The sequence below is a fragment of the Triturus cristatus genome, chromosome 1_2 (genome assembly GCF_964204655.1).
Source record: "Triturus cristatus chromosome 1_2, aTriCri1.1, whole genome shotgun sequence".
Classification (NCBI taxonomy): Eukaryota; Metazoa; Chordata; class Amphibia; order Caudata; family Salamandridae; genus Triturus; species Triturus cristatus.
In genome coordinates this window covers 782,625,124-782,637,219 of record NC_140580.1, presented here as the reverse complement: position 1 = coordinate 782,637,219, position 12,096 = coordinate 782,625,124, and the positions used below count along the sequence as shown (strand labels likewise).

At 43.0% G+C, this 12,096-nt stretch overlaps 1 protein-coding gene across 4 annotated transcripts in view; it reads right to left on the bottom strand.

The window, feature by feature from the left end:
• Positions 1–336: 336 nt before the first annotated feature.
• Positions 337–12,096, bottom strand: part of RHOBTB1 (Rho related BTB domain containing 1) — a 293,856-nt gene continuing 282,096 nt past the window's right edge. For all 4 annotated transcript variants that reach the window (XM_085608792.1, XM_085608794.1, XM_085608793.1 and 1 more), the window contains one exon: positions 337–2,901. In XM_085608792.1, coding sequence (XP_085464918.1) covers positions 2,738–2,901 — 164 coding nt within the window. In that variant the 3' untranslated portion in view covers positions 337–2,737. The remainder of the gene's footprint in view (positions 2,902–12,096) is intronic.

Here is a 12,096-nt window from a genome sequence, read left to right as displayed (position 1 = left end):
TTGCATGAAAATAACAAAAGTTAATGTGAGTTATACGTCCGTAAGGTACTAAGATTTTAACTTGCGTTAAAAAAAACCCTTTGCCATTTATACGTAACTGACAAGTGTAACTTGCACCACTATGATGCACTGCTTATGACTGCACATGTTACATCACTAATGACGTCTGAAATCTACGATGGTGCAAGATATGACTGCACATATTACATTGATGATGTTTGAAATATACGTTGGTGTAAATTATGCTTATGTCAGTTACATATAACTGGCCAATTTCCGTGCTTTTTTTAGTTTAAAATGCTAGTGTCTTTTCAGAGAATTTCGATTTTTTTTTTTAACGTAAGTTAAAATCTTAGGGGCATAATTACAAGCCCCTTGCAACACCGGTGTACCCCTTTTTTGATGCACCAGCGGTGCAGTGTGATGCTCCATATTTACAAGGCCACGTGGCTTTTGGTGGCCTTGTAAATATGGCGCCTTTTCACACAGCACTTTGCATGAAAGGGGTGTGTCATATGTGCTGCTGTGGGTGTTCCCACGCAACATCCATGGATTCTGCCGTATTACCAGATTTACAACATTTTGTAAACCTGGCCATGCATCAGAATCCTATGCCTTGTCGTTTTTTCCTCTTTCCATGAGTGCAGCATTCTGCAGCCACATAGAAAGAGGAGAACACCTCATGTGATTGTGTGTGGGAAGGTGTACCTTTCTGCACAAAATCAATCTCCCCTGAAACGCAGACTCTTGCACCATGGCGCAAGGGTGCCTGTGTTGGCGCATGGCAGTCAATTGTGCGCCAGTGCAGGGGAAAGCACAGAGAGGCACCATATTGTTTTAAATATGATGCATCCCTGTGCTTTGAAAGTGATGCAGCATGGCTTAGCCGAATGGCTTGTGGTGCCGTGCAGCATCACTTTGTTGTAAACAAGACCCTCGATGCGTTACTTACATGTAACTCCACTTTAACCTTTGGGTTTTTTCAGTGATATATATATAAACAAATTTCCATGTATAAGTGAAAATTCAACTGAATCTAGAGTGGACGGTTCACACGTCTACTTCTTCACTGTATTCATAGATGATATTTAAGAAAGCTGCTAGACAACATTTTTCAGTCTGAAGTTGATAACTGTGGAGTTTAAAACTGGTATATGTTGAGTTTCACTTATATTTATAGGCATATGGCACTCTAGGGTGGCCACTGATATATAGATACACGATGATGTTGTAAGGCATGAGTTTAACCTGAAAGACTATACTGTTAATCCTTGTTTAAAGTGTAATTCACATTTGGGAGTTTACAAAACAACTTTTACAATATCTTAACATTTGTTTTACAAACAGGAGGTATGGGTAAAGGTTTTCCTACATATGTTGTGATTTTATGGAGGCGTGATGTCACGCAGTGAGAATATGGCAGCGATTTCCTTGGGAGCATGACATTTTGAGTGCCTGTACCAAAAAAAAAACAAAAGTATTCTCACGGAGCGATACAGCACCCTATGTGTAATTTTTATATTTGTAGCATGGCATCACCACAGGGACCACACAATGAATCCACCTTGAATGAGAGTTTCTAAGGTAGTTTGATAAGTTGTGCGCTGAAGCCATCACCTCCATTTGGTAGGATCTACTCCCAGCATGGACAGAGAACTTTGCCCCCTCCAGACAACCAAAGGAAGCAAAGATAATCCACACTCAAGCTGTCATTTTGTGAAAACAACATAAGTAACCACCACTCAAAAAACACAAAATGTTACCATGTGCAAATGTTACTGATATATGCAAAAAACATAAAAGCAGTGGGTGGGCATACTTCTGAGATAGAAGAAAACAAGGGGCTCTGATGTGATGCTGAAAAAATGTAGGATAATGAACATAAAGATGAGTAAAGCTTAAGAAGGAGCGGTAGTAATACCTGCAAGCTTGAAATGCAAATCCCTGGCCGGCCAACCTGAAAGTGGGGCCATTGAAGCAAAGAACACCAGGTGTATATAAGAAGGAGAGGGAAGCAATATATGTAGCAACACAATGCGCAGATTTCGCTGTTGACTAAAGCGGTGTAAACAAATACAGTGGTAACAAGTTGTGAAATAAGGGTTTTAGTCTTACAGGTTGAGAAGAGGCTACAAAATAAATGTTTACCATAGCCTTGAACTGTGAGATTAAGAAAACACTCACTACTCCCCAAACTATACATTCTATATGAATTAGCAACCCTTAGATGAATAATTTTCTTGCCATGTGATTGGTCTAAAGTGAGCTACGTGGCAGGGCATAGGGTAGTATACATTCTCTAGCACATATACTGTGACATCAGAAACGGAGCTACCTGTCTGCCGAAGGCAACCATTTTTTGGCTATTAAACTTAGACTTTGATGGATGGTTTCTGCGTCAGCAAGAAATGTAAAAATGACAGAAATAAAGTTAGGTTCCAGACCAAGCAGAGGCGGCAACACATAAAGACATCCGGACACAGTCGGACCTGCATCCACAGCTACCTTTAAACCACGCGCACACCCACTATGGTTCATGTTCATATAGATGCAAAGAATGCAACAAGTCTAAGATCATTAGCCAAAGACTCCATGTATGTGAGCTTGTGCTTGGATTCTAATATGTATTAATGCACACACATGCACGATATCAGTGCACGAAACCTGCTACTGCACATCTTATTTGTGAAAATAAGATCAAATAGTAATCAGAAATGAGTTACACATTGTGTCTTATTCAGGCAATGGCTGTAGATGTAGACCAGAAGCACCATTTTCTTGAGTGATTGTTCAGAGGAAGGTCATCTTTTTCCCTTTCTTTTTTCACTCGTTGGTAGTGATCTTCTTCTTTCAGATACCACACCGGTGGCCATCGGTGTGCCTCAAAATACTTCTGATTGTCTGAGGACACAAAATGTTTCAATCTTCAGTCATTTTGCTTTCCTTAACATCCTGTTTAAAAATTCTTGATTATTTCAAATATAAGTTGAATTTTTATAAACAGCCTGAAAATACTTTATTGAAAAAATAATTACCAGATACAAAGAACCACCTGTACCGCAAAGACTCACTTGCAAACAAAATTAGTGACATGTCTCCTGTACTTAACCTACAAAGTATGTCTTGATTGTGCCTATGACAGATTCAGTTGTGCCACTGTGGACAATAACAAATTAATAAAAACCAATTGGTTTGGGTGTTCAGTACTGCATCAAACTGAAGCACATATTACTCAAATTTAAAGAAGTGGCAAACGTGTTTAGAGTCTGATAGACAGTACAATGCAAAATTTCTTAAAGGTTTTTAATACATTACCTTAATTCATTCTCATTGGTGATCTGCATACCTTAAGCCACTGCTCCAGTGTTGTTGGCCTGATGTATGGACCTGACCATTCTCTAATTGATAGCAACCAACCCAGCGGCAAATCAAGGTCCAGAATAATGATTTGTGCTTTTATTTCTCTGAAGTGTAGAAATAAGAGAAAGTGTCCCGTTTCCCACTGACAGGGCATCCTTGCAGGCCCCCGCCACCCAGAGGAACTGCACAACCAGCATGGATTCCAATATTATAGGAGTTCTGCATCAAAGGTAGGTGGGGACTGAGATGGGTTTAAATAAGTGTAATAAACTGTTAAAGAGTGGTAAAAGTGTATTAGTTTAAAGCAGGTATTCCAGGAGACTTACTTGATGTGCCTAAAATCAACCTCCACCTCATCTGCCTCACCTAGTTGTGTACACCCACTGCCTTTCCTTTGCTTCTGACCTTTTCCCCAGCTCCATGAGTGGGGCTGGACTTTATAAAGCCTTGTGATCAATATTTTCATGTCAACTGGGCCCCAAAAAGGTGACCAATCCAGGTTCTACAAGATGTTCAGGAAAAGCACGTCACTGTTTGAAAATTACCTCTGCTGTAGGGGCATAGCATACAAAGTTCATTTTTTCTCTATACCCACCTGTATGTGTGTATATGGTTATTTATAGTACACAAACCTAACTAGGGGTGACAAAGCAATGTACAGTGCCAATGGCAAAGAATATGATCAGTAATAGATAATGGGTCGAGAAGGGGAGGGAGTTACTGATTAAGTGAGGGAAAGGGGGCCTAGTGAGACCTCAATATATAGTAATCTTTACAGAGGTATGGCTTCAGATCTTTCCTTAACTAAATAAAGTTTTGAGCAGTCCAGGTGGATAGAAGATATGCTGTTCCAGGGTCTGGGCTCTAGGGTGAGAAAGACTATTTCATTTTTTTCTTTTTTATACATCTTCATCATTAGTTTGTCAGTGTCCTGGCTGCAAGTGTGTTGAGTACTGCCAGAGATGGTGATCTTGTCTCCCAGACAACGTACATACAGTTTTTTCCCCTAAGCTGCCTTCACTCTCACACAAAGACTTTTGCCACACATTAACACCCATGACAGTGCAGATTAATTTGCATGAAGCTATACTTGCTTACGAAATCAACTTCACAAGAACATTATCATGATACCTTGAACATCATGTACAAGGTCTATGCATACATTGTGCAAAAGTGATTGCTTGCATTCGTCCATGTGGCAGCATAGCTATCTATAGTACATAAACAATGGCAACCTGACTAAAATCTCGGCCTAGGGCAAGGATGCCTTCTGTTCTAAATAAACAAGCATTCCCGGCTTGAAGCAGAGGAACACTAGCAGTCATTTGGGATATCACCACATGCTGACTTCTCAGCCCAGCCTCAGCAAGGGATGTCCAATTTGAGACCACAACAACACAGGTACCTCCATTCTTTTCCTTCAGGTAATGGGGTTGGATCATCCGAAGGGGGATTTCTGGCAAAACACATCCATACACCCTAGGCATTTTGGTTAGGGGACAAATAGTAGGAGTAAGCTAGATTATATATATATATATATATATATATATATATATATATATATATATATATATATATATATATATACATACATACACACACACACTATATACATATATATTCATGCTTAAAAATGAAACATGAATTAAAACACAAAAAATTAATATTGTGACGTTTGAAACACTGTGTAACAGCCACCATCAAAATCGAAAATTGTTGTAGTCTGTCTTCCAGTGTCATTGTAACAAGGCACATGTGACGAGTTCCAAACGATAGCACTAGCACTTTAAATTTCACACTGCTTAGACTTACCATTGTCATGTGATCAAGGCTCAATCGAGCTGAAACGCGTAATGGCGACTGGTGAGGGGCAATAAATTATCGTCTTTGCACCGATTCCGGGTCCGTCTTTGGGGGAGTTCCAGCAAGATACGGAAGAATGTGATATATACATATATATATATATATATATACACATATACACTGAAAAAACCATAGGTTTCAGGCACGTTATAGTTAGCTGGACTTTTCACTCGTACAAAACCATTGAAATTCCCCCGTTATAGATAGTTCAGCTAACTATAACTCGCACGCCCGCAATGCACTGCTGATGACGTCACATATTACATCACTCATGACATGGTCAGTGACATCACTCATGACATCTCAAATGACATTACTGATGACATCATCCAGTGAATGTGTGTTTTTCTGAAAATTACATATGTTTTATATATGTATATCTCAAGGTCGATGGAAGAATAAATGGGTATATAAGTGTCTAAATGGATGATTTGTTTTTGAAAAATTGATTGTATAACTGACTAAGTGTATCTTAGTGAATGCATGGCTTAGTGAGTAATGTTTAAATATGTAAATATCTGTATCAGTCTCTCACTTTGTGTATAAGTGGCTGCATGGGTTGGTGAGTAGCTACATGAGTGTCTATATAGGTTATTAGTTGTTCTTTTGAGTATCAGTACGAGTGTCTGAGTGTCTGTATGGTTCGGTGGGTGGTATTACGTAGTGCATAGGTGCATGAATGAGTGACTCACTGTTTGTATGTGTTGAAGACAGCATGTGTGCAGGACTGTATGGGTGGATGAGTGTGTGCATGGGTGTGTTAGAGAGTGAATGACTGTCTCAATAGTGTTTTTATGAGTAACTGCATATGTATTAAACTGGTATATGTGACTATTGGTGTATATAAGTGAGTATATGTGAGAGTGAGAGATTGAAAGAGTTCCTGTATGAATAAGTATGTGTTTCTATAAGTGATTGTTTAAAAGACTAAGTATGTTTAAGTTTCTGTAGAAGTAAGTGTGGTGGTGTGTGTATAACTGTATATGCAAGTAAATGGATGTTTGATTCTTTATTAGCATGAGTGACTATGTGTGTGAGTAACTCTATGGATGAGTGGCGTTGTGTAACAGGATGTATTGGTGTATGAGTACATATGATGAGTGAGTACATGTATGAGTGACTGTATAGGACTGTTGGTGAATGAGTGTATGTGGATCTTAGGATTACTGAATAGGTTGTTGTAACTGCTATTGGTATGTCCATTGTTTTGAACATTTTAGTTTCTATTTTTGAATGTGTGTATCAAAGGTTATATTAGGGGGAGAGGAGGTCTGCCACTCTATCACAAGGATGATGTCATCAGTGATGTCATCAGTGATGTCATTTGAGATGTCATCAGTGATGTCATGAGTGATGTCACTGACCATGTCATGAGTGATGTAATATGTGACGTTATCAGCAGTGCATTGAGGGCGCGAGAGTTATAGTTAGCTGAACTAACTATAACGGGGGAATTTCAATGGTTTTGTACGAGTGAAAAGTCCAGCTAACTATAACGTGCCTGAAACCTATGGTTTTTTCAGTGAATTTCAAAGCTTTTTTAAATGCTAATTTCTAACTATGCCTACAGAGATAGGACATGTGAAGAAAGAAGAAAAAACGCACAGAAAGAAAAAAAAGAAATGCAGAAAGAAGCAACAGAAGTCCTCAAAGATGAAGAAAAGTGCAGGAAGAAGGAGAACGTGCAGAAAGAACAAACAGAAGAGCAGAAAGAAGCCTTGTTGCAAAATCATCCTGTACCCTCAACTTTTTCAGACGGATACTGGTGGTAACTGAGTCTGACTAACCAGTCCTAGAGCCAGTGCTATGTTAAAAGACACTCAGAATACAGTGAAAACACCTACATACACTAGGGAACACTATGCGTTGGGGTCCCCCTGTGATTAGCATGACCTCCTCTGTAAGCCCCTAGTATATGATAGGGCAGGGGATTAAAACTACCTCTTAAAACGCGCCACAGGGCGTGTTTGCACATGTCAGCTCAGGCCCGTCCCCTTCCTTCCCCACTGTGTAAACATGCCCTGTGGCCGTTTTAAGTTGGGAGATTAAGTCCCCTTGAATCCTGAGGGTCCCTAGGGTCCAACTAGACCACTAGGTACCGCCAGTAAGCGCCACAGAGCTGTGTTGCAGAGAGATGTAAAAAGGGGCACGGCCTAGACCACCTCTCTGCAACGCAGCGCAATGCGCTTACTGGAAGCACCTGGTGGGCTAGTTGGCCCCGAGGGTCCCTCAGGATTGAAGGGGAATTATTTCCCCAACTTAAAACGCGCCACAGTGCTTGTTTGCACACGTTAACTCAGGCCCCGTCCCCTCCCTTCCCCACTGTGCAAACACGCCCTGTGGCTGTTTTTTAAGTTGGGAGATTAAGTCCTCTTGAATCCTGAGGGTCCCTAGAGGCAAAATAGCCCACTAGGTACGTCCAGTAAGCGCCATTGCAGAGAGGTGTAAAAAGGGGCACGGCCTGCACCACCTCTCTGCAACGCAGAGCAGTGGCGCTTACTGGAAGCACCTGGTGGGCTAGTTGGCCCCCAGGGTCCCTCAGGATTGAAAGGGAATTATTTCCCCAACTTTAAACGCGCCACAGGGCGTGTTTGCACACGTCACCTCAGGCCCCGTCCCCTCCCTTCACCACTGTGTAAATGCGCCCTGTTGCCGTTCTAAGTTGAGAGATCAAGTCCCCTTGAGTCCTAAGGGTCCCTAGGGTCAAACTAGCCCACTAGGTACCTCCAGTAAGCGCTACAGAGCTGGGTTGCATAGAGGTGTAAAAAGGGGCGTGGCCTCGGAACACCTGTCTGCAACGCAGCTCCCTGGCGCATACTAGAGATACCTGTTGGGCTAGTTGGCCCTCAGGGATCCTCAGTATTGAAGGAGAATTAATTCCCCAACTTACAACTGGCCAGGGGGCGCGTTTTCAGAGTGCTGCATGGAGGGGGCGTGGCCTTCAGCGCGATGCCGGTCTTTTATTTATTTTATTTTTTTAAGAAGGAGGGCTGTGTGGCCCCCCTTCTTTTTCTAATTTATTGGCCCTGGGGACCCCATCCTCCAGGGCCTGCACCCTAATTTTTTTTGTTGAAAAAAATTAATTTGGCCCTCCCAAGGCCTTAATCGGCCCCGGGGACCCCAACCCCCGGGCCATGGCCTTTTTTTTAAAATTCTTTAGGAGGGGGGCTGCGTTGCCCCCCTCCTCAGGCCACTTATGACCCCGGGGACCCCATCCCCCGGGGCCGGCCTTTGTTTTTTATTATTTTTAAAAATATATATTTATAGAAACACCCAGGACATGCTGGACAAACCGTATGTACCTATCACCATGACGATTTGCGTGATATTCATTAAAAGGCGACTATGCATATAATGAATCCACGTGGAATGTATTTACACCGCTAGTGAAGCTCTGACGTGTCTGACGCCCTACCATGCCTAATCCCGGCGCCCCCGTCAGTGGGTACTCTCCAAGTAGACACCCTTGTTGTTTATTTATACAAACATAGGTAGCTATTGACGGGCACATTTAATACACACGCGCACCAAGCCATTCAAAGGGGATGTGACAAAAATTGGCCTAAACTATGCAAGAAACCCCCCTCACGGTTAATAAAACACACATCCCCCGCCGGATGTGTAATACTTTTTATTTTACTCTCTGGAAAGGAGACAAACCTCACTTGAGAGTCACAGCGTGCTCCTGGCTGAGCCCAATGCTGTGTTACACCCACCAGTGCCCGCCGAGTGCCTCACACCTCTGTGTTGTATTCCACCAGATAGTGCGTATACTATGACACTCCCAGGATATAGCGGCATGGATTCACAAATTTAGCGGCACAAATATGGAAATTTAGCGGCACAAATATGGAAATTTAGCGGCATTTTTGCGGCACTTTATTTTACTCATAATGATTCATTTTCAGCCTTAAATCTTTGGAAACTCTTTTAGCAGAGTATTCCACTTTGAATAGGGAACCTGGAATATGGAACAGAGGAAGCAGCCCACAGGTGAAGGCTGTTATCCTTTGGAAATGCAATTCTCCATTTGCTTAGTATAGCAGTTATCACACCTTTTGACACATTGCGGGACCGGTGTTTTTCAATCTGCAGATTATGCAGATGGTGGATTTTGTGCCAAATTCATAACTATGCGAAATTCGCAGCGGCCGCACAGTCGCATAATTCCAGTGGCACTGACTATAAGTCCCAGAATTCAATTGTAAAAAAACCTGGAACTGGTGCATCACACATGGACCTGGGAAACCTGACAGGATTGATGGTGGCAAACTAGCTAATTTACTGTGCAAGCTATGTTTTTGTCAATAACACTTTGTAATATGTTCATTATGTAAAAACCAAAACGATTATTTCCCCGTTTTCAACTCTTGCTCTTTCTCATTGCCTTTGTTTCCTTCACCCTTTAATCTTTCTCACGTTTTGATGTTGTTTTCCCTTGTAGCACTTGTCCTGAAAGTACAGAAGAGAATTTAGAACTAGTGCTTCTTGTGCTGCAACTCTTGTATGTGCAAGGGAAACCTGTACTGCTGTTGCCAGTGCTGTGCTGTTACTGTGCGACTGTGATGCAAGCATGCACTGCTGCAGACTATGCCTATGTTATACCGGTTAGGCGTGCAAATTGTGCTCTACCTGTTGTATGGGTGTGTCTGTGCGAGAGGTAAGCTTGCATTGCTGTTGCTGCTTGAGCTGGACTTGTTTTGTGTATGGGGTCAACCCTGCTGCTGCAGGTTCTATACCTGTTCTCTTTAAGGGAACCATGTACTGCTGCTTTGTAGTTCATGTTGTGGAAATATGACAGAAGCCTGCATTATTGCTGCTTTGACACTGCCTTTTACTGTACTGTGTGTTTAAGACGCTTGCACAGCTGCTTCTTTTAACATACCTGTCGCTATGATAGAAGTTTAATGGCCCTTTTGTGTGCATAAATGAAGCTTGTTCTGCTGCTTTTATCATGGGTGTATTGGGGAAGCTTGGAATGAGCAGCTCATGGTATACCTGTGTGGGTGAAACCGGCATTATTCCTCACCAGAGTGCGAGTTCATGAGGGTGTGCCTGTGTGTGAGTGAAAGGTCGAGAAGAAGTCTGCACTGGTGCCGTATGTTTTGTACTCGTTCTTTCTGTGCACGCTAGACTAGTTTTGAGAGAGGAACGTTTGCACTGCTGTTAGCTGTGTAATAATGTAGCCTTTATTTGCCTCACGAGTATGTCACCTCCTGCGACCCACCCCCTCCTTCACCCCCCCCTTGCTGCTTCCTAGCACTAACCAAGAGCTAAAATTAAAAATAGAAATACTTTTTGTCGATTTCGCAGGCACTTTTGTAAAAATTGCGGCATTTTTACAAAAGTGCCGATTTCGCGGGCACTTTTGTAAAAATCGCGGCATTTTTACAAAAGTGCCGATTTCGCGGCAAGCTGCGAAATCGCGAAATCGCGAAATCCTGGAGGGTCTGTCTAGCCCATGTGCACTGTAACACCACCCCGTGAATATGTCATGCCACACTTGCCTTCGCACGGGTTATATTGCTCCATCTAAAGTGCCTTCCTCGATGCCTATGTTATAACGCACAGCGCTATGCCATACATATTACAATCTGGGATCCATATCTTTGTCACAGTGCATATGCAATGTTACACTCCCCAGCGCATATTTTATATTACAACTTTAGAGACTAGTTAGGTTACACAACACTGCCCTGTGCATATTACACTCCAAGGCGCATATCACATAGTACGCACTAGTGCCTGTGCTATCTCGCGCTCTCCAATGAATCTGTCAATGCACACAATGTATTGCATATTATATTTCATGCCCCGGTTCATCTTATATCACACTTTTTGGTGCATAGTTTATACCATATACTATATCTAGTTTTCATTTACAATCGTGCTCTCAGGGCTATGTTCTATATAACACTGCGTCCACCTACCCTTTTCACGGGCATTGCATTTTGCGATGGGGGGTGAAGGGTCAGGGGGTGTTTCTGCCAAGTGAGCCCGGAGTCACAGTCACAAACGTCCTCTTCTTCCTGAATAAAAGTGAGATTATGCTGCATACTGCATGCACTACTGCATATTTTAAGTAGTTCGCACAGACACACATTTTAAAAACAATCAAGTTCCTAATACCCACCTTCTCTGAACAGTTAGCTTGCTGCCCCATCCACCTCCTCCCTATCCTCTGTTGTCTGAATCCATGGACTAGCCTCCTCCCTCCTGCCATGCATGGTCTGATGTGCTGCCTCTGCCCTCTATTTAGCATGATGTACCAGTCCACTCCTCCTCCCCTCCATTGCCAATTCTATGGCCCATCATTGACCTCCTGCTTAGCCTCTGTGCTTAGCTTACTGCCCCTATTCTCCTTCCCCCTGCCCTCTGATGACTTTGTGCATGCCCCTGCTCCATCCTTTTTGCCCACAATGTTCCATGGACCTGCCACTCCTATCTACTCTGAGTGTTCTGTTGAGCTGCCACTCCCCTCCCACCTGCCTAGCATTGTCAGATGACTGTAACCTGTCCCTGCCACCTCCACCCTGCCTGTCCACATGCCATGGCCCTATCCCCTTCCTCCTGTCCTCCATGGTCCATTTTACTGCCACAGCCTTCTGCCCTCCCTGGTCTGTTGTGCTGCAACTGCTCCTCCTGCCTGCCCCGCGCGGTCTGTTGTGAGGCCCCCTTCCCCTGAACTCTCTTGTCTGTGCCCAGGTCCTGACCCTACCTTCTATCCTCCATGGTCCTTTGTGCATGCCCCTGCACCCTCCTTCTTGCCCATCATAGCCATTGTGCTGCCACTAACCCTGCGGCTTGCCATGCATGGTCTTCTGTGCTGCCATGGTCCCTCCCACCTTCCCTCCATGGTCTGTGTGTATGCCA